The sequence below is a fragment of the Grus americana genome, chromosome 4, assembly GCF_028858705.1.
Source record: "Grus americana isolate bGruAme1 chromosome 4, bGruAme1.mat, whole genome shotgun sequence".
NCBI lineage: Eukaryota > Metazoa > Chordata > Aves > Gruiformes > Gruidae > Grus > Grus americana.
Genome location: NC_072855.1, coordinates 63,429,025 through 63,451,838, shown reverse-complemented (window position 1 = coordinate 63,451,838; position 22,814 = coordinate 63,429,025). Strand labels below are relative to the sequence as shown.

Genomic DNA, 22,814 nt, shown 5'->3' with positions numbered 1-22,814 from the left:
CAGGCTGTAGCTGACAGCAGAAGGCATTTCTGAACCCCACCATTCTGCTAACAATGGCCCCCACACATGCAAGGTAGGGAAGACTGATTTGAAAAATCACCCACCTGCCTTTTCATTTTCCTCAAGTATCTAGCTCTGTCACTCATCAGCACTAATTAGATGTCAATATCACTCACTAGTCCTCACTAGCAGGTAAGGCACAATTATTATTAGCTTCTCCCCCATGTTTGATAATTCTCCTGCAAGAGGCAACTCAGGAAATAAGACGACTAAAAAGCCAGGTGATTAGGAGATTCAAAGGCTTATGTACCTATATGTATCTTCCCATTTGACACACTTAGTTCTTCAAGCATTGCTGCTTAGTAGTTGTTCTGCCCCTTCAGGTGTCCAAAATCAGCAGCCAGATACCACTGGCAGTCTTAATGTCATCTCTCAGCTATTACCCAAACTGCTCAAAGGTACCTGCATGCCATAGCTAGCCATGGCTTGTGTCTGAAAGCATGCCCAGAGGTGCCCAGTCATTTAATGACAGTCCTATAGCTTCGGCCAAAGGCCTGGCCATCCTGAAAGGGCTTTGAAACCAGAGACCGCACTCCCAACAAGAAATTATTTGCTGAGGCCAAACTCCCACAGATTTAGCTGTCTAACACCACTCTCCAACCATCAGTGGAGGAAAGCGAAAACAGCAGAGATGATACTGTCTCCAAATAGAGGAACACATCCCACCATTGCTGGAGGATACAAGTATTTGCCAAGCTCGTGGCACAAGCACACCACATCCTGGCTCCCCTTTCATTTCATCTCCTTTGCCTGCAACCTAATGCCACTGCTACATTGCTTGTGTTTGTTCATTTGTAATTGGTAATGGCTTAACATAGCAAAACCCTTCCAAGGCATTGCCTGGGACGTGTGTTCACTGAGGCTGCTTAACTCCTTGCCACACCAGTGCTTGAAACTATGTCTGTTATTCACAAGGCAAGAATAGCTTCTTTCCAGAAAGCCTAATCTCTACATTGCTCACAATGCCCAGTGTGTTCAGGATAGCCCACATCTTCCCACAGAAAAGCATACAGCATCTCCTTCAGCTGAGCACCACTGAGAAGCCAGGTACCTCTTTTCTCCCAGGCCCATAGACTTCCTTGACTAGTGAAAAACTAGAAACTGTTAAGATCACTTCTAAGCAAGCATGTGGCGTAAAGCTACCCAGAGGTGGAAAACCTGGCTCAAGTATAGCAAACCACCACAGGGGAGAGAAAAGAAAAGTGTTTCACACATGACAATACGTACTCTAGCAGCTCACTTTTTGATCAAGGAATTTAAACATGTATTTCATTAGTTAAATTCAAACTTTCAGATAACGTACGATTACCTTATTGGAAAATGGAATGCAACCTTCCACTCAGACCCAGAAGTTAATGTAGATATTACTTGATGACCTTGCTTGCTTTGTTGTCTGACCATAAATTTCTGATGCCTCTCTGCCTCAAATACAAGCATCACAGAATAAAAATAATTAAAACCTGCAACATGGCTGCTCTGCAGAGATTGGTAAGGTACAAATCTTTTCACCTTCAAATTACTTCATAGCTTCAAAAAGCTTAAGGCCTGAACAGACCATTAGGTCACCGTGTCTAACCTCCTGCAGATCAGACCCTTAAATTGCACCATTAGCTCTGGACTAAACTCAGCCAGTATTAGCTGACTAAGCCACTTTCCAGCAGGGCAGCCAGTCTGGATTTCAAGAAAGCAAAACAGTGGAAACCTACCCTGTCCCCTTGATAGTTAGTTCCAGAGCTTAATCACCGCTCTTAGGAACTGCTGCTTTGGTTTCTCATTATAGTTGCATGTTTTCATCTTCTACCCGTTTGTTATTGCATTTCTCACCCTAGTTTAGTAAACATGCTTTCCATAGAAGAAAATGCATAGTTAACTCAGCTCCTTCAAGGACTTCTGAAAGAACTGAGTAGCATCGATTCCTCAGGTCCTCCCTAAAAGACATCTGTCTTTTTAAAAATCAGTCTGACAATGCTTTGCTGTATTGCCCCAATGCTTTGACACTCCTTTTAAAACACATGTATCAAAATTTCAGGCTTATTTCTCTTAGCAGTTTGCCAGTACCAATATGCAAGCTAGCTAAAAAGCAATGAAATACTAACATACCTATGACTAATTTGCATGCAGTCATTACAAGATCTGTTTTGCATTAATGACTCTCCTCCATCCAGACTGTCTTGCTTTACCAGTCTGTCATCACTATAATGCAGCATCCACAAATACGATTCTATTACCTCTTTACTTGCAGACTGTAAATAGAAATACTGAGTTGTGGCTGCTTCTAACAAAAGCCCTCAGCAGATAAGGATCTCTTAATCAATAGCTAGAATGAGATCAGTTCACTAATTCTTATCCTATCACCTCTGAACAGCTAACTCTTACATATCACAAACTCCTGTGGAGTCCACCTTGTCCTCTTGTCCACCAAATCTACTACACCTGCACAATTACTTTTTCTAACCCTAGTGCTTCTACTTAAGAAACATCACATGGCTTGTTTGCTAGCATCTGTTTTCCTTTAAGCCATATTGACTTACACTAATACATGTAATTCTTTATTGAGTGAATCTCATTTCAATTTGGTATATTTTCCCTTGGACTACCGACAGGATAGCAAGCCTATTGATGAGCCCTAAACTAATATGAGCTCCCAGTCCAGTGATCAATTCCTCTCTGTTTGGCTCTTCACACATGCCACAAAGATGAGAAACATCACTTAAAATCCAAAGGCAAGTTTCAGCTAAAAAAAATACTTACAAAAATCAAATTAAACCTGGAGTAGGTAAGAAGGGTTTGGGGGCTTGGGTGGGGTTTTTTTTGCTGTAGAAGTTGTAGCACCTTTTGCACAGCCCAGCAAAAGTCCTTCTGATCCTGTCTTGGGTCTTCAGTTACTGCCACAGTACAAATGTACCTTCTCAGGCTGTGCATATTATATTAGTCCACACTGGCTGAGTGTACATCCTGAATTCCCAACCAGCCTCTACCCACACAGAGTCTCCAGGGGAGTCATAATCTTCCCCTCTCTGCTAACCCTCCCCTTTATTCTGCATGGAAGGAAAAAGCATCTGATCAGAGAAGATGCCTTCAGGTTAGGGGAACAGGTATTGAGCTCCATTACCAAAATCCCAGAGGTCAAAGCTATTAGTCAGTGGCTGGTAAAGGAGGCTTACAAAGGTAGGTCTAGATTTCCGGCCCCATCTCTCAGCACTGCTTTAAGCAAAAGGAAATGTCTTATATCAAGCTACAGCTTTACTTTTATATATATATAGCTTCTGTTCTTAAAAAGTTTGTAAAAAGGCCTTTAGTGGAGGATTACCTTCAGCAACTCTTTATTCTATACACACACCCTTTCATTGTCTTCTTTTCTCTGTACAAAGCAAAGCCTATGAACTAGGATCGAGTTTGGCTATGTTTGGTTTTGAAGATTTTAAACTTTTTAGCACAGAAATAACCTGAACTCAAGCTTTTGAAAACAGCTTTAAGAGCTTCTTTATATGGAGGACTTCGAATTGTGCTTCAGCATCCAGCCTCCCACTACAATATACTCTTTAATGTTGTTGTCTCCTCTTTTTTCTATACTTGTCTTCATTCAAAGCTTAAAACTGTATCACATCATATCGGTACTTTAAGTCTCCATAGTGCTGCAAAATGAATGTGAACAGAGTAACGCAACATAGGTGAGAACAGACAAGCACAATGTTTTTCCGGTTTTAATCCACAATTTTTCTAAATCTTATTCTAAGTCTCTATGATTATTCAATGTATAGAATTTTGCAAGTATAGGCTTTGCAAGAGGCCTGCCATCTCACCTGGGGAACGATGGGACTTGTATCTTAGGATGTACTTCACTCTCAAAAAGGAAACAGTGCAGGCTTGGAACACGTTCAAGTGACAAGATACTTTACAAAGACTGTAGTACTTTAAAAAACTCTCTAACTGTTCTTCCTTGTTTTTATCCATTACTGTAAAGCAGAAATATTTAACCATAATTATCTATTTCCAAATAATAAATACACTAATTCAAGGAACAAAAACCTAGTCATATTATTGCCTATAATGCTAGAGGCTATGAGGAGTCACAATGAAATACCATACTCATCACAGCTAAACAAGGCAGTAGTAACTATACAAAGTGACTATTCCCCGTTCTTCAGAGCAGAGAATTATAGCTGGTAGTGGATTTTAACCATATGGAACAGTTACAGAATACTACACTTTACTGTTTACATCTAATTTTATAGTTAGTGCAGTAACTTGGGACTGTCCAAACATAGTAGCCTCCAACTAGGCAGAATATGCTGAAGAATGCATTCTTCATGCTTCCTGGCTTTTGAAAACATTCAGTAACAATTACTGCAAATCATCACATGATGCTTTAATGGCACTCAGGTGTGTAAATGCAGTGCATGTTTTAAAAACAAAGTCACAGCAGCAGTGCAGTGTTTTGTATCCAGAAATTATCAGGTACTCGGATATCATTCTCTGAAGTCCAATACAGACAAAAATGGAAGCATGTATGTACCCTCAAGTGTAGCAGTTGCAGTGATGATTGCAGCATTTGAAAGCCAACAAAAAGATAACCATGCCAGGCCTCTCCCTGAATTATGTGGTAACTGCTAATGCATGTTTTCTTCAATCATTCCCGAACACATTCTACACATGCTATGTTGTGAAAATATTTTATCAATTGCTTGCTTTATAGCATGGTAACAAGCAAAAAGGAAATTATGAAGCACTTTTGATTTAGCGTGGCAACCTGGTTCTCCAAGGGAGAGTGGGAATTGAGACTGCCATGGTAGTAATATCAGAGCAAAGATTTTTTTCTTTTCATTTAACAAAAAAATGAAACTAAACAAATTTTGCATTAATGAAAGTAAGAAACAGCAAATGCCATATATATATATATAAAGACAGCTTTCTTTACTCTTTAACATCAAACTTTAGCAGAAGTCACCAAGCTTGTGAGACACATGGTCAGCTAGCTTACTGCATCATTTCAGGCAAATAATGAAATTAAAATGCAGTTGAATCAACTCAGCACAGTTGATAAAATAAACTGTTCCTTAAATATAAACAAGAATGGAATAGGTTGAATACTTTAGATCTTCCCTCTTTATGTACAAACTCATCTTTCAGACCTCCCCTTATCATGTACAAATACATCAGTGACATATTATCAGTTCTCCCAAAGACATAACTGATAAAAACGTAGGTAGCTAAAAGCAAGCCTAATGTTATTCAGCAACCCACTCTCCTTTGAAGCCCTACCATGAAATGCTCCAGATTCAGAAATTCCCCTTCCTAAAAATCCCAATGCTTGGCAATATAAGAAACAACATACATAGAGCATTAGGAAAAGATTTTTTTTTCCTAGAATTTTAGAAAAGAATTACTAAGTAGCTTAGAGTAACATAAAAAAACCCTAAGAAAATAATGGAGAAGATACTTCAAAAAACCACCTGATTAACTTCTAAAACAGAAAAAAGAACAATATACTAACCAATCTAAGAAAAACCCTACCTAGCCTACACTGCAAACTTATATAAACTTGGAGTATTTTTTGGCCTAAAGCCAAGGCACTGTTAAACAGGAGGGGCACACTAGTTAAAAGCAGCTGGAGAAAGACCCAAATAAATTGTTTGAAAAGAGAACATTTAGGTCATGTTATGATTTTGCAGGTTTTAAAGAGTTGAGTGATATGTTGGTTTAGTTTAACATATGATAAAAGTTGAATAAAGCTAGAGATTTTTCAAATATAAACTATTGCTAACATTACCATGTGTGAGGTTTGGGGGTTTTCTGATAGTATTAAATAGTTGATAAAAACTCAGTCTTGTTAGAAGAGTTTGTTTGCAGTTATTTTATTTAGACTAATAATTAGTAGAATAGGGAGGAAGAATGTAAGTATGAATATTGTTGGTTTATTAGTTTGCAACACATAAAAGTAGCATGTTCTAGTTGAATATTTAACTTTGTTTCTCAGTTTTTATATTTTGGATTTTATATTAGGTGTCTTGAGATTGTTAAGAAGATATGAAATAACAAAAAAAGCATTCATAGCTGGCAATGAAACTTTAGATTATTTGAATATATCTTTTTATTTTTCCATTGAATAAATTTTTTTTTTTTTAAGTGTGACAGGAACATGCGTAGCTACTTAGGCAATAAAAACTTTTTGGCAAAACAGCACAGAGCGCCTTACTACTAGACTAGCTATCCAGGCTGGTTTTTAACCTTCCGGGGGGGGGAACAAAAACAACAGCAACAACAAAAAAGTTTTCTGGAAGTGTTCTGGTCCTGTTTTTTCTTAGATAAATGGTCATAATTTCGAGTTTATGCTGTTGTAATAAAATTAATGTTGTATACTTACTAAGAATCAATCAAGGCTGCCTATTTTTTAGTCTAATGTTCGTAGTCTGATAACTTTTTTATGTTACTTTTAGATTATCTTTTGCAACAAATAACAAAGTTTAGTAGTAACTACTGCAAAGAAAACATTGTTTCACAGAAAAGTCATTTATCCTGTGTAAAGCAAAGTCTCTAAGCTTTAAAAAAATAAAAAGGAAGGATTTGCATAGGTGTTGTCTCCCTTATGACTTACATAATTTTCAAGTTTCTTCATAGAAGTCCTTTTTACTAGACAAATGCAATTCAGTGTACTAAACTTTTATTGAAAAAAAAAACAAACCAAAAATAACTGTAAAAACACCAAGACCTCATGAATCCCAAGTTCAGACACACACTATACTTAAAAGCATATTATATATTGTTTTGAATCACTCCGCAAAGCCTAGTGGTAATGTTTACTCCCTTATTCTGAGTTAAGTCCTATTCTTGTAATTTTTTTCCTCTGGTGGAAGGAAAACTTTCTAGTAGCAAGTGACCCATTAGTTGAAGTACAACCCAAGCCATTCATGTGGGAAGCAAGCTTTGTAACACGCTTTGAGTAGAAGTAAAGGCTCTGAAATGTAAAGAGCCCAGAGGCTGATTAATTTGTTGTTCTGTGCTTGCTACGAATGAACACAATTTAATCACAAACTAAAACTAGGAATGTGCTGGTAGTCTTCCACGAGAGCCGAGGCCTCTATGGTGGTTATGCGTGCTTAGCTCTCCATCTAGTGGGGAGCTGGTGATTTTGGCTCCTGCATTAGGGCACGCCCTGGCGGAAGGGGGAAGGATACTCCGGCCAGCAGTAGGACGTTGGGCACAGAGGGGCCCTTTAAGAAAGTTTCATAAGATATTTACTAATAGCAAATATAAAATTTTCAGGCTGCTATCTTTCCTACATCAGTCCCAGTACTAGCTAAATCTTTGTTTGTTTTTTATTTGGGAAACAATGCCTTCCTCTACAACTGTTGCTTTCATAGTTAGAGGATTCTGATTTATTTTTTTTCCTCCCAGACTGGAACAGTGAAATGAGTGAAATCTTGGCAATGAATATTTTGTTGCAGTAAGGCTAAATTTTTTTTAATGCAAAACCATGAATTAATCTCCTTGGAGGATTCAACAGATAAGAGCTTGTGCATCTAACAACCTCAAATACCGTTAAGTTTCATGGGTCACTTAAATTTTCCAGGGCAAAAGAAAATATAAACAAAGTCCAAACATAAGTGATAACTTGTGGATAAGCCAGGCAAACAATGGATCTGCTTTAAAGAAAGGAGACAGGATATGTGATCCTCCGTAGAACAGCTCTTAACCAAGGTTACATTGCAGATCTCGAGCTGTAATGGTATGACTAGTTACAGGAGTGAATTTACCACATCACTTGAAGTTTCTATCTTAATTATTGAAGTAAGTCCCTGTACTTCAATGAACTGATCAAAAGCCTAATCACAAATTTTTGAATGCTCTATTTTTTTCTGCTGATACTAATTATTACTTGAGTAATTACTAGTTGCTGTGTATCTAACTGTCTTACACTGTCTACATAACTATTTTGACACTATAGTTGCCTTTGAAGTAATTGGGAGAGTTGAGAGGAAGAAGTAATCTGGAAATAAAAGCAGCTATCCAATAAATAGTCAAAGCTAGCTCTGAGTTCTGACACCATTGACTTGGAAAAAACAGTACAGCAAAGACACGTACAGTGCACTGGGGACTTGCTTGTCGTCAGCTTGGCTTTTATGGCCATCTACTACTGAAATACCAGTATCTCTCCTGTAGCCAATAAATTATTTGCATCTGCTGTCTTAGAGGGTAATGCAGGAGGCTATTTAGTAAGACATATGACCTTTGTGGGTATTGGATGTGAGCATTCAGAGGGCCAGACACCAACCCTAGTAGGCAGAGACCCTTATACTGGACTATGTCAGCCCATGCTGAAGGACAACAGTCACCCAACCTTGATCTGTAACAAGGATCTGGAAAATCTTCCACCTCTGCTCTTTTACAGTAAACTCGTCAAGCTGTGGGCAGCTCCTTCCTGCTCCTACAGCTGCTCTGTCACCCCCCCCCCCCCCCCCCCCCCCCCGAGGAACTAAAGAATGCTACCAACTGGGAGCCATTGTAACTTACTTGACCAGTTGTTTTGGGACTCAGAAATATCATCTGCCAGGTTGACAGAAGTCCATCCTATTTATGGATGAACCACCCTTCACTAGGCTCCTGGCTTTTCTAAAAATCTAACAGCACTACAAATCTAAATGCAAAAACATGTTTAAAAAAGCAAAACAAAAATCAAGGCATTAGAGTTGTGGATTAAGCCAAAACCTTTAAGAAGACATCAACATGCTCCCGATCTTGAGACAAAAAGACTAGGATAAACATAGACTGAAATCTCATTAATAGTGTTATTACTTGACTGAAATGAAAAAAGGAACTAAGGTAATTCACATCGAAGCTGGAATTACAACCTGAACAAGATCGCATCAAACTAAAACATAACCTCTGGACAGGAACAGCTATTGATTAAACTCTGCGTTGGCTCTCCATTACCAGAAAAGCTCTCTGTAAAAACCTCTCCAGCAAATCACACAGTAAGACTCATGTATCTGGCAAACCATAAATATGTGTAAAGAATGCACAACTCCAGACTGATAAACATCAGAAGGGCCACTTTGATACTTTGTTGCTGTGCATAAGCATTTCAAGTTAGTCCTGCTTATCACACCACCTTTACTTATATAATGAGATACAATGACTAGGTAATCTGCACAGTATTCTCCAGCTGCATCAGTTTCAAGTGTTTCATCTTTTGTAGTGCAAAATCCCTAGCGGTCAGAGTCTCTTGTTACACCTCCAGTTCCAAAAAACCACTATGGATACTTTTGTAAAATTACTAATTCATGCTGACCTACAAAATAAAACAAAGAGCATGCTTGGCTTACCTTATTTGGCATGTGCTATGTTCTCATCACTTACCATTTCACTGCAACAAGCTCTCTTGGGCATGCTGGTCTTTAGCCCATCTCTCAGCACAGATAACTCTGCCCTGCTGCATCAATGCAGGAGAACGGTCATTATTTCCCTCAGTTAAGAACTCAAACTTGCATTTTATAAACAGAGAAGGAAAAAAGCTGGTTTTCATTTAACATTTTCAGGGGCTGAAACTGACAATTCCAAAACTTCAACTTATTTCAAGTTACTACTTAAGAAAAAAGAAAAAACCAAACAGGTCCCTGCAACACTTAAACGAAGTGGCTCATTCCAGCCTTTATTAGAATAATTACAACTAAAAGAAACATGGCACTTATATTTTCACAGCAGGAGAAGCATTATAGGAAGTAATGGGCTACAAAGCTATAGCAATACAGTGGAAAAAAATAAAATTAAATAAACCAAAGCTTGCTGCAGACATTACAGCTTCTTCTACGTGGAAACCACAGCTTTCAGGTCAGCAGAGTGCAGTGCAGACGCAGCAACAGCATCATTCTACGCTCAGAGAACTGGGGGACTGTCACACCAAACATGGTATCACCTATTTGTGTCCTAAGCCAGAGTGAAAGCTGAAGGTGGGGAAATGAAGTTATGGGTTATTTGTTTGGTTCACGGTCCTACTCAGTTCCTTTCTTCCAGCACAGCAGGCAGTTGATTGCCTCCATTCAGACAATGGCTACACAGTCACTGAGCCATCTGTGCCTCCATTGCTTGTGCTGTCCATTCTGGGGCTGTCTGACTTATCTTCTCCAGCAGGTTGTTAACTTGGAAACACAGTGACTGAATCTGTTTGTCCCAAGTTGGCAAAGCTTCACGAGCTGCAAAAAACCCAAAAAATAACCCATATAAAACAAAGTAAGTCTTAGCAATTCCCTTGCCTTTTCAACTACAACCTTTCCTTCTGACACTGCCCTCACCTACCTCACAGACGAAGCCTTCCTTGCAGCTACATCATGCTCATGTCTGTATTCAAAAGCTACAAATTTTGGCTGTTACAAGTCTAACTCCTACACCGAAAATTAGAATTGAACAGAGACCTTCCTCGTGAACCTGTTCCTACAAGGAGACTGATGGAATAAATTCACGCTTTCCTGTGGGTAAGAGAATGCATAGTAGGGAGAGTTGGTGAAGTGTGGTCCTCCATTAAGGCAAACTGCCACCTCCTGGCCACAGCAAGATGGAGCAAGCTCACTTCAAATGGAAGATCCTAAGAAATGTAATTTCCTTACCTTGTCGGGCAGCAACTCAAAAAGCACACTCTGGTGCTAAAATAACCAACTGTGGTCAAACTTACTCTCAAAATGAACAATTCCATCAATCTGATCAATGAATCCATTCATGCGACCCTCAGTTATCATCTGAGAAGCTATCTTTTCTGCCTGAAAAAATGAAGAGATAAAAGATGTTAGAAACTTCTTCCATTCTGAAAGAAGTTTAAAATGATTAAGACTTAATAGTCCTTATCAGTTTTTCAACATCTTCACACATCGGGGGGGGAACCTACAGACAACTCTATGATTAGCCATACTATCAGTGGCATCTGACTCCACTATTGCTCATTCCACATCGTGTACCTTTCCTTCTCCTAAGATTTGCTAACCTTCCTCATAATATGGAATATTTAATTATTTCCTAATGTTGAACTAATTTTCCTAATATTTACCACATTTGTTTCCTCATGTCTCTGACACTTCTTGTTTTTACAAAAGATGTAGGAAAGTGTTACCTTAGCTGCAGGGATCTCTAGTAATGCTCCAAGCTCTTCAAAAGTAATGTTGTTGTAAAGTTTGCTCGCAGATAGTAAGTTGTGTTCAATAACAGCTCTGTCCAGGATACTGGAACCTCAGGGGTTAGGTGACAAAAAAATCCATTACTATAAGATTGAAACACTTAGTTTATATTGTAGAGCAGATGGAAAACGCTTTTTTCCCCAAGTTACATGTGTAGAACATCCAGATGCATCTGCCTTGCATTGGTGTTATGCTACGCAGAAGTTAACAAAAAGAAATGGATGGCACGTGGTTGATTGAAGACAGGTAGCTTAAACCTTTTATTTCATTTCTAGAATAATAAAGTGGAGCCCTTGGTTTTGCTACAAACTCAACATCTGAAATGACAGAGTTTGACCTCCTGTGATCAGTTCCTAGCTTGCCAGATGGAAAGACTATTTTTTTTTTATTATTCATTACAGCTCTTAGGGGTACAATTAACTTCTCTGTTACTGTGCTTGTATGGTGATAAACCCTCAACCAATTTCTCTCTTCTTGATTTAACAATTTAACTCATTTGCCCCTTAACCTCTAGTTGAAGATAAGCATATTATTAAAAACCAACTGACCTGCATTCTTTAACTTAAGTAGACAAGCAGTACAGGTTATAAACAAACAACAAACTGATGCAAGGAAAGGACTGCAGCTTATTGTTACTAAGTACCTTTAACCAGTTTTCACCTCTGCGATTACATAGTTGTTTATTTGTCCTTAATCAATGAGTATTGTCCACTAAGAAGGTTTTCCTGATTAAGAGGTATTTCATGCTTATGTATTTTTCCACTTTGATGTTGTTCTAATTTAGAAAATTGAGACCAGTGTGTTTAGGATTCCAGCAAAGTCCTTCCTTCACATTATTTCTCACTGTTCAGAGGTTCCATGAAGAACAGCTAATAAAATGTCAATGAGATGAATCAGAAAACAATTTGAAGACAGTGTGAGGTCCAAGTCATCCCCTTACTATGTCATCTTTCTGTGAAGTCAGGAAGCAGTTCAAATAAATTTGTCATCCACACAGACCATTTATGGCCTACATGCATGTCACGTGCTTCTAGGTATCCTATTTATAACAGTGCCTTAGAACCGGAGAAGCTCAAAAGGACAGAGACTCAAAGTAAGAGGCAAGGTTAGAAATACTGGGACGTTGTCAGTGAAAAGGACCGTACATGGACAGAGAAACAAGATTTTTAAAAGTTATCTTCTAGAAGATTATTTTAAAACCTTAATAGCCAATCAGAAAGAGGAACTATGGCTAAGAAGCTTTACTAATAAACTATGATCATGAGGGTAACATGCTGGGAAATAATTTTAAAATAATCATATAAGCCATACTACATTCTTTTCCATCACACCTCCTGACTGCATTCGGCAAATCTAACTCCTGTGGATGAACGCCTAGCATTACGAAGCTTTAGAGAAATACCTACCATCAGCTGTAGTTGCTTTCTGGTGAGGCATTAGCATTGCTGCAAACTCTTGGAGTTGATTTCCACGGATAATTCTGTCGAGATACATTTTCTCCAAGATTCCATAGGCTGCAAGCTGCTGGCATCTCTCATCCTTGAAGAGTGTAGCAAGCATGCGAGAACGCTGTTGTCCTAGGAGAGTCAAGAAGAATCCTCATAAATGATCACCAAAGCACTGATAGAGGTAAACAACAGAAAGTTATCATTTTTTTTCTCAATATATGCAATTAACCAACAAAGCTCTATCTATCAGTTGTGTTCAGTTCCAAAACACTGTTTGCCACTGACTATCTTTTGCATCTTTAGCCAAGATGCCACCTTATCACTGGCAAAGACACAGAAGTAATCCAACCCTCAGTTAACAGTATGCCAACATGTAATTTTGACATTGTGTTGACAATTTTGGATTCCTCACCAAATCATAGCAACAAGATCCCTCCCCACAAGTAATGCACAAGATGACTTGCTTCAGGGGATATGAAATACCTATGTTGGGTCTTTTATACAAAAATGTAACATATATTTTACCTGCTGATGCCAAAATAGTACAATGCAAAGCATGCTTCAATGCCTCCAGTCGCTCAGTTTCATGGACTATGCTCTTATAGGAGAGCTCATTGTATCTTTGGGCAGCCTCAATGAACTTTCTTCTGTAATCAAGAACTCGAGCATAGCAAACCTAGAAAGAAAGTATGTCTCAGAAAAAGAAAACTAACAGGGGTGACTGCATAACAAAGGTGTGTGTGTATAAATTGCCACTTTATCAAGTGACAGCTCCCATAAATATGGCTCTACTGCATCCTGGGGAAATCTGTGTCTTCAAATGATTAACTTGACTTGTAAGGCACTTGCTAAAGTATCATGAAAAGCAATTGAAAGGGCATTTCCCAGCACTATTCACTGAACACTGCAAATATCTAAACATGAGAAACTAAGTAAATTAAATATTGAACAGCTGATATTGTACTTATGTAAGCTTCCCCTTCACTACTGACATTGACGGCTAGCACTTAGGTAGCAATTTATATGTTTCAAGTGTTTGCTTTTCCCTTTCAGTGCTGTAACAGCTTCTGATATTTCTTCTCTCCCTTCCTTTGTGCTTTTCTAATGCTTACAGAAAATATTTACACTTCCAACTGAGTGCATGCTTTAAAATATGGGGGGGAGGGGGGAGAGGGGCGGGGAAGAAAAGGAAAAACCAACAAACCAAAACCACCACACCCTGAGTTACAGCTCATGACACATCTGCTTTGTGTTGTAGAATTTTAAACACCAACACACTTGATTGGTACTGTCACACTGTAGTTATCACTGCTCATCCCAATTACTCAAATGGTTTGAGAATTTAGTGTATGAACTATGTACACAGTAAACCCACAAATAAGCAGAAAGGTCAGCAGTTACTTTACTGCTTGAGACTTAATCCTACTTTTATGGATGGGATTTACTATTTAATTACTGCTGGGGCAGGGGGCTTCCATTGTCCCTAATATCAGACATTATTTTTTTCCCCTCTTAGATTTACAGACAAAGGTGCAGGCAATATTTTCAACAGTATTTCAGATGTTTTGAAGCCTAAGTTCCATTTTCAATCAGTTAAAGCTGGCATTTAAGGAACCTTTACAGACTTATCTCCAAATTATAAGGAATTAGCTGTTTAATTATTGCTAAAATGTGGCTCTCAAGCTCCCAAAACCATTTAGAAGCTTTTCCCTTTGTTTCTTTTCTCAATATGAAAATTGTAGTGGCATTGCATAAAAACATCTCAATGTGGAATCATCTCCCTTTTGAAAGAGAAAGCAATAAAGCAAGTTAGACAACCTTATAATGGATTTGCAGCTGTTCGTTAGTTGATTCATTTTGAAGCAGGGAAGCTCGATTAATATAAGCTTCTGCTTGAACCGGGTCATCATCCTCCAGATACAGCCTGGCAATTTTCAGGTAGGTCTCCAGTTTATAATCTACATTGTATTGTCTGCAGAGAAACAGAAAAGCAAGTGCTAGAGTTGCTCCACATCTACCCTTGCTCTCAGTTGTTTTAAACATATATTATGATTCTTAAGCACTTGGCAACATTTGCTTTACCTTGCTTTCTTCTTCCCTAACACTGAAATTAATGCTCTCTGTTCAGGGTAAGGAAATTGGAGATGAACGCCAATATAGAACTGGCTCCTACAAACACCAGTGGAAGTAATGCTGTCCACCACGGCACAAATGTATGCTCTAATGACCTGTTTTTTAGTGGATTGGAAGTTAGCTGTAAATGGTAAGCCACTTGAGTTAAGAAGCAAATTTGCAATGGAACAAGTAAGTGCTAAATAGGCAAAACCTACAGCAACTCCTTCTATATGCCTACAGAGAAAGAGGATAGAAAGAAAAGCCAGTGAAAAGTAACAGCAAGGGTTATAGACTTAAAAAAAAAAACCACCACAAAACCACAAACAAACAAAACCCCACAAAAAAACCCTCAACTGTATTTGTTAACATCCAATTTCAAACTATGTCTTAATTTTGAACTGTAAAGACAAACATGTGGAAGAACTGCCACCTTTCAAGAACCTTTCAATAACCTTAGAAGGATTTTTGTAAAATACTGTCAAAAAGGCTGTTTATCAACAAGACTAATATTTTGACTCACTAAACTATTTACTGTAATGAACAGTCATCAAGCTATACTTTTGCCATCTGGCAGTAGTTCTGGCCTGAACTACTGAAACTCTGGGAAAATATGCAACCCAAAAATTCCCACTCACTGGTCTAGTTAAGTACAAAGGGAGCAAGTATATTTAACAACACACAACTGTGTCTAGCACAGTACTTACTTTTGCCCTGTTTCCAAAGGGATGCCCACCAACACTTGTGCTGCATTTCTCCAGTCTTCTTCTTTCTCATAGATTGATGCAAGATGTTGCCTTATTGAAGCAACCTGAACAATTATAAAATCAATAGCAAATGCTATAAAAGTTGAACGGTTCTGCATTAACCTTCGCAGTATTTGCTCTTGTTCATGAATCCCCTCAACTGATACCCCAGCTCACAGACACAGCAACCTGCATGCATGCAACTCTTCCCACACGAGGAGTCCTGCATGGGACTCCTGGATCAAGCTTTAATACCAAGCTTTTTAAATACGAGTGCTGATTTGAAGCATTTCTCCTTAAGCTTGTGACAAGATCAAAGGAGTTCATCTTCAGGGAGTGATAAGTAGTAACCTTTCATAAAGCTTTTAGTAAGATCAAATAAGGCTTTCAAGAACCAGAGCACCAAGATTCATAAGCCATTTCTTGCAGTTATACCTCATATCATGCCTGTGAGATATGAATGAGGTAAATTATGATTAGATCCTAATGTAGAAAATTTACTTTGTAGAGCAGCTGTTAACAGGTAAAAATATCACTGCTTACAATCTGGGTTTTATAAGCAGAAGTGTGGTTAAAAAAAAAGAAATCATCTAATGTCTTGGATTTAATTTCTGCATAATCATTATAACATATAGGCAAGCATGTTCAGTTAAGACTTAGAGTAAAAGCTGCTTAAAAAGCAAAAGATAAGGAGAAGCAAATACAAATCATGACAGAAACTACCCTGCTTTTCTTCTCAAATACTAGATCCTAAAGACTTTTTATACAAACATCTTCTGTAAGAACTCTCAGGTGAATAAAAACCAAAACCTGAATTGAAAAAGAACTGCACCACATTCAGTAGTTAACTAGAATTGGGATTTAAAGAAAACATCTTTTCCTGATAAAATGATTATGGCAAAAATACATACACAAATATTTACTTTGAAACAAAAGCTATTTGTCAAGATCCTTCTCTATTTACATCACCTGCCTGTTCCATTAATTGGGTAAAATGCAATACATGAGTACCAGTGTGTCTCTCAACAGTACCTCCAGTAGCTCAAGTATTGTTTCATTCTAAGAAGCCATTTTCTGGTAACATAGGAATTACATGCTCAGCATCCTGATGAAGAGACGAAGTCTATATTCTTTGCACAGTCCTAAATACTCTCTGCATTTAGTTCAGGTTTTGTATGTACAGGAATGCAAAATTGGACTCTAAGTAGAAACGTTTGTTTTGAACAGCTTTTTCAGAGACTTAAAATAGTCAGCAGATAAGGGAAAAAATCCCAAAGCCAAGCCCACAAACCAAAAACCCATTGTCATTGATCTCTCACCTGCTCTTCAAATGAAATAACTCTAGGCTGTATCTTTTCCAATGTGAAGTGGTAAATTTCTTTGGCTGTGCTGTCAGGAAGACTTGGAAGGTGGGTACAGAAATCTGTCAGTAGCTGACGTGAGATCACTAGACTGACATTCTCATTCACCACTGGTTCAGAGATGCATGGAAGAAAAACACAAGATGGATGCAATGCATCAGTGCCTTCACTGTAAGTGATCATTTGCTTTTATATTACATTTGAATATTTTAAGTTTTTAAGTCTGTATCCAAGTGAAGGGTGGAGTTTTTATGTTTTTAAAAGGTGAATTTTTTCCTCTCAGAAACAGTTTGTTTACACTAGAGGTCACCAGAGTTCTAACCTCTGACAGATAATAATGAATTTCTCACTTTGATTTATAGTTTAGAGAGATGCTTCATTCTGAATCACTGTTCTCAGTTGCTGAAACACCTTGGACAAAGTAAGCCTTTAGATTAAGTTTCACTAAGTTTATTCTCAACTTAAAACAAATTACAACAGTATAATTTATAGAGGTATTCAATAAGCCAAATATCCAATACAACACAAAACCCTAACCATTTCTTCTTGACAGTTTTTCAAACTAACTTGAGACGTGGGAAGAAAGCGGTTATTAGTTTAAATACCACTTGGCATCCAGTATCAATTTTAGCATTCAACAGAGACTACTTTATGTTTTTACCCTCTGACACTGTCACAATGACAGGGTGGAAAGTTATAACAACTTACAAAGCTTACAAGCTTTACAAAGCTTTCCCTTAACTTCCGAATGTGGCGATGATGGTTCCTCTTCTAGTTGTGTTTGAGTTCCAATAGGACCAAAATATCATGTATTTACGTAGCCTCACGTAGAGCTACAAATATGCAATCCCATAGTTCTCTGGCCTTCACTCAGTGTGCAACCAATTATACCAGATGCACTTACTTGCTTCTACAAAAGCTTTCAAAGCTTCCAGTTGTTCTACACCCGACAGCTGAATGGCTTTTTCCAATATTTGACGATATCTGTCCACAGATTAAAAAAAAAATAATTAAAAAAATCATTCATAGGGCACATTTTTTCACTAACAAGTTCTGTTGCTCTGCTTATTTTCTATGTCAGAGCCCTACTTTTGCTTAATTTTCTATACCTTTAAGGTGACAATTTTCCAAAGTGTTTGTGCTCAAATGACAGGAACATTCACCTGGAATTGGTATCTGGCTCTTTTTAAATCCCAGGACTAGATTCTTATACAACATAGCTCATCATTTTGTTATCTGTGAATATATGTGCAATTCTGAAGCCTTAAAAAAAGAATCATGTCCCTAGGATAGTGCACAGAAAAAGTAATGAAGACTATATTGCTCATGGATTAAGATTAATAAAGTTAGTCAAATATTCAAAATGCCATATTCAATGAGAATGAGAAATAGTGTTCTCACTGAAAGAGTGGGAGGTAAGTAGTATGTCATGGCCATGTTGTGGTTTAACCCCAGCTGATAATCAAGCACCATGCAGCCATTTGCTCACTCCCCCCCGCAGTGGGATGGGGAGGAGAATTGAAAATGAGTTGAGATAAAAACAGTTTAATAGGATAACAAAGGAAGATGATGATGATAAATTATATATAAAAACAAGTGATGCACAAATGCCATTGCTCACCACCTGTGGAGGAGAAATAAAACCCTGATGCTCAGTCTGTTTCCAAGCAGTGATCCCACCTCCTGACTAGCCTCCCCAGTTATATATTGATCATGATGTTATATGGTATGGAATATCCCTTTGGCCAGTCTGGGTCAGCTGTCCCAGCTGTGTCACCTCCCAACTTCTTATGCACCCCTAGCCTACTCACTGATGAGGTGGGGTGGTGTGAGAAGCAGAAAAGGCTTTGACACTGTGTAAGCACTGCTCAGCAATAACAAATACATACACCTCTGTATTATCAACACTGTTTTCAGCACAAATCCAAAACATAGCCCCATACTAGCTACTATGAAGAAAATTAACTCTATCCCAGCCAAAACCAGCACAGACCACTTGATCTAAGCACAGGCACAGACTACACATTTTTAAGCGTTTATTCCTGCAAAAATAGCAACACCAGTTTTCATACTTCATAAAGCTAATTAAACTTTGCCTGGGCCATAACCTCAGTGTGTGCAATACTGATGAAATACTACATTTACGTTGAAGCTACATTTTGAGGGGAACATTTCCAAGTTTTTACATGAAACTCCTTAAAGTGAAGCAATTGCCCTAGAAAACAAGCAACTACACTGGGACTCAAAGAATTTCAGTTGACTGATTGACATCTGACTGAACCCTCGGGGAAGAGAAAAATGTATGCGACACATTGCATGAGTACCTCAAACCCCAAGGTTTGCCATTCAAAATACCTACATCATCATCATAATGATGGAGTTACTGACATATCTATAGCAGTCGAAGAAAATAATGATTCCCGACCTATCGATTTCGCGCCGCCGACGGGCAGACAGCCGAACTCTGAGGGGCGGCAGGCAGATAGGAGGGAGCCACAGCGAAGCGCTAAGGCCCCGCGCGGGAGCCTGCGCTAGGATACCACCAGCACAGGGCAAGCCGTCGTTAGAAACGAAAAATAAATTTAAAAATGACAGAATAATAAGGTGAAATCTTTCTTTCTTCTTCTTATTTACAGAAGCGCGGCCGTTGGACAAGAGCCGCCTCGCCCGCCCAGGGCCCGGCAGCCCCCCCTCCCCCCACCCCAGCGGCCGTAATCCCAACGGCCGCTCACCCGCCTCTCCCCGCCATGAGGAGGCCGGCGCCGGCACTCACTTGCCCGCCAGGTCCTTGTGAGAGCCGCTGGAGTTCATTAGCTGCGCCAGGTCCTGCCTCACCGCGGCCGCCATCTTCGTCAACCCACCGCCGTCCCTCTCGCGCGCCACAGACGTCCTCCTACCATAGAGCCACGCTGCCTGCAGGCTAGAGGGGCTACCGCGCAGCGGGGTCACGTGGAGAGAGACGTCCGCGCGGGCTGAGCCCGGCCATGCGCATAAAGCTCAGGCGGGCCCCACACACGCCTCTCCCCAGGGCCGCAGGACAGCATGTATAAAGATATATACCTATATAATCGCGCGTAGGTGTGTGCACGCGTGTCAGCGGCCTCAACGGGGGGCAAGGCTGGGTCCTCCTGGAGTAGCGCGCGCGGCCCCGGAAGCGGGCGGCCCCGGAAGCGCGGGGCGGCGCGCGCGCGGGGCGCTGCGCCAGCGGTTGCCAGGGCGGCGCGGCGCAGTATTATGGGATGCGGCGGGGGAATGGCGCGGGGCGCGTGATTTTGAACAAACACGGCGGCTTCGTCGTGGGCGCTGCCGCCGCCGCGGCCGCCGGACGCGGTAGCGGAGGGGAGGGGGCCGGCGGCGGCGCCGCCACGAGGCGCGGAGGGCGTGCGGCGACGGCGGCGGCGAGAGGCATCGGTACCGGCGGAGGAGGAGGAGGAAGAGCACCCGCCCGGTGAGTGTGAGGGCCGGGAAAGTGGCGGCAGGAGGACGAAGAAGGGTGTGTGAGCGCGGCCCCGCTCCCGGGGAGGGGGCGGCAGAGCCCGGGAGGGAGCGGCGGAGCGCTGACAGCTGTCTCCCGCCGGGAAGGCACAGGCCCAGCCCCGCTGGGCGCGTTCCCCGCGGCGGGGCGGGCTCCCAGGCGGCCTCGCCGACCTCCCTGGGCTTGCGGGGATAGCCGCCCCAGTCGTCCCTCTGCCGCGGGGGATGTCTGCTCGGCAGGTCTCTTCACCACTGCTCGCTGAGATAAGCTGCGCCCAAAGCTGCAGCGGAGCGGTGGGGTTAAAACGGACCCGCGGAGACTGGCGGCGAGGCTTCCTTCTCGGACTGGGGGGGTCTGTGCGGGGCCCGCTGCCGCCCCCTTCCCTGCCGGTCCGGAAGCAGTTGGGGTTTGGCGGCGGGGCAGCTCGGGAGAGGCGGGGCGCCCGGGCGGTGCGGCGGGGGCAGGTGCGGCGGGGGCGGGCCGCGGGGGGCGGCGGTGACGGGGTGAAAATGGCGGATCTTTCGAAATACGGTGGCGGCCGCTGACGGAGCCCGGCGGCCCGGTCGCCCCCGCGCCGCCCGCCGATGAGGTGAGGCCCTGGGGGGCGCGCGGGGGTAACGGTCGCGGGTGAGGTGGGCGGCCGTTGCTGGCGTTGCGCGATGCCAACGGTCGCGGCCGCTGAGGCTCGCTGTGCTGGGCCTGGGGCCGGCGGGCCCGGCTCCTCCGGGCCACGGGACACCGCATCGGGCGGTCTGGGGCCCCTGACTGTAACAGCGGCGGCTGGCTTAGGCACGAGGACGCTCTCTTCGCCAAACTCGCCGGTGTGGGCCGCTGGAGGGGACTGGGTTGCCCCCCAGAACGTGCCGGGGCCCCGCCAGACTTGGTCCGGGGTGAGGAAGTCCTGCCTTTGTCTGCGGGGATGCTCACTCGGGCTCTGCCCTGCGGAGCGGGGTGCGGTGAAAACGGTGTAGGGTGTTTTTCACACTTCTTCAACTCACCCAAGTGTGAGGGCATACTGTGCTGCTGCACGGCTGTGGACAGCCTCCGTGTTTGAAGTGAATTTAGCTGGACCATCTTTTGGGATAGTTGCGGCTTCTGTCTTCATCACTCTTGCTTGTTACAAGGTATATTGGTGGTCAGAATGTGTTATTAATTATTTGTGGCCTTGACTTTGAGGCACCTCGTGTACTAATTATGTAATGCTTGGTATGGAGGTTTTGAGTTCTGAAAAGCACTATGGCATTGACAGCATGTGAAATCGTCCACTGGAACATAGTGTGAACAGGAGGAAAGCTCTCAGACTTAAGATTTCAAGTGACGAAAGAACAAATATTTAAATGATCTTTCATTAGATTCATCCTTCTGAACAGTTGCTTGAAATATAGTTATTGTAGAAAATACTGACTATAGAAAAACAATTTGGAATATTCTTTGCAATGTTTACATAAAGCTGGCAATAACAGGCAGTGCCTTGTATGTTGTTAGCTTATTCACAATAGCTTTTTTTGCCTACTGGAGGCAAGAAGAATAGCAGGTTACCAGCTGAGAATATTTCTTCTGTCAGGGAAATCCTTTCATAAAATAAAATGCATTACACTTGTCTTTTTTTTATTCTTCAAGACATCAAGTTTACATATGCATCAGCAAGTGGTAGCTGTTGGTTACATGCCTTGTACAGACTTGCATCAACCTACAGAGAGATGTATGGCTGTATTGCTCTGTAGGCCAAGCACTCATAAAGGCTGGCTTGGAGAGTATGTTGGAAAATACAGCCCTGCTTATCGAATGGGTTAAAAAAAGTACTTCAGGCTTGTTGTAATGTGGTAAGTTTCAAAAGTTTGTTATGCAAGGTTGACTGTTCAGATTATGTATCAAGAACTATCTGCTGTTGTTTAGTTTGCTTATACTTCTGTGATGTCCAAGCTCAGATAGTTTGTAACTGAATGCTCTGAACAGTTCAGAGCAAAAAAGCTCAAAAAGCTTTAACTGGTGTCAGGCTGAGTATCTGCTGACCACAGGTAAATTTGAAATGTCGCGATAAAGAGTGCTGTCAGATTTCAGCCTTGGAGATGTTATCTCATGCGTTGGGATATCTTTTATTTTAGGTTTGGAAGAGCAGTCAAAGCCCCTTATATTCTTTTCCATTACACTTTGAAAAATATTTCATGGGGAGAAAAATAAAGTAAGGTAGACTGGGTGGTGATGGTGTTGATTTCTGCTTCGGCAACAAACTGTGCTTCCTTATCTGTCACTTAGTCAGTCTGTGCTTCTGTTCCCTTCCTGTGCTATAGAGGTAGTGCTTTCTTAATTCACATGCTGTTAGAGGTGCATCTTAATGTCCTACAGAATTTGTATACTACAGTGGTGGGATTTATAACAAGTACCTAGGAGACAAACTCATGGTTGGCTTTCTTCTTTTATTCTTAGCTGCAGAAGCTGCCGTGGAAAAT

General features: G+C 41.2%; 2 protein-coding genes across 6 annotated transcripts in view; one reads left to right on the top strand and one right to left on the bottom strand.

Moving 5' to 3' along the window:
* Window positions 1–9,678: 9,678 nt before the first annotated feature.
* COPS4 (COP9 signalosome subunit 4) lies at window positions 9,679–20,058 on the bottom strand. 4 transcript variants are annotated; one of them, XM_054825415.1, is made up of 11 exons: window positions 19,663–19,752; window positions 19,315–19,420; window positions 17,794–17,873; window positions 16,848–16,999; window positions 15,490–15,593; window positions 14,489–14,642; window positions 13,196–13,346; window positions 12,629–12,799; window positions 11,159–11,274; window positions 10,727–10,811; window positions 9,679–10,250 (listed from the first exon to the last, which is right to left on the bottom strand). In XM_054825415.1, coding segments are annotated over exons 3-11 (1,068 nt in total). In that variant the 5' UTR covers window positions 17,795–17,873; window positions 19,315–19,420; window positions 19,663–19,752; the 3' UTR covers window positions 9,679–10,116. The 4 variants fall into 4 exon arrangements, with proteins under 4 accessions (XP_054681390.1, XP_054681387.1, XP_054681389.1 ...); XM_054825412.1 differs by lacking the exon at window positions 19,315–19,420 and having other exon boundaries at window positions 19,663–20,058; XM_054825414.1 differs by lacking the exons at window positions 19,315–19,420; window positions 19,663–19,752 and adding an exon at window positions 19,950–20,043.
* Window positions 20,059–20,197: 139 nt separating this feature from the next.
* LIN54 (lin-54 DREAM MuvB core complex component) overlaps window positions 20,198–22,814 on the top strand; it is a 38,468-nt gene continuing 35,851 nt past the window's right edge. The window contains exon 1 of one of the 2 annotated variants that reach the window (XM_054825401.1): window positions 20,198–20,337. The gene's annotated coding sequence lies outside the window, so the exon portion shown is untranslated. Of the gene's footprint in view, window positions 20,338–20,496; window positions 20,954–22,814 lie in introns of those variants that run through there. The other variant, XM_054825402.1, reaches the window with a different exon arrangement.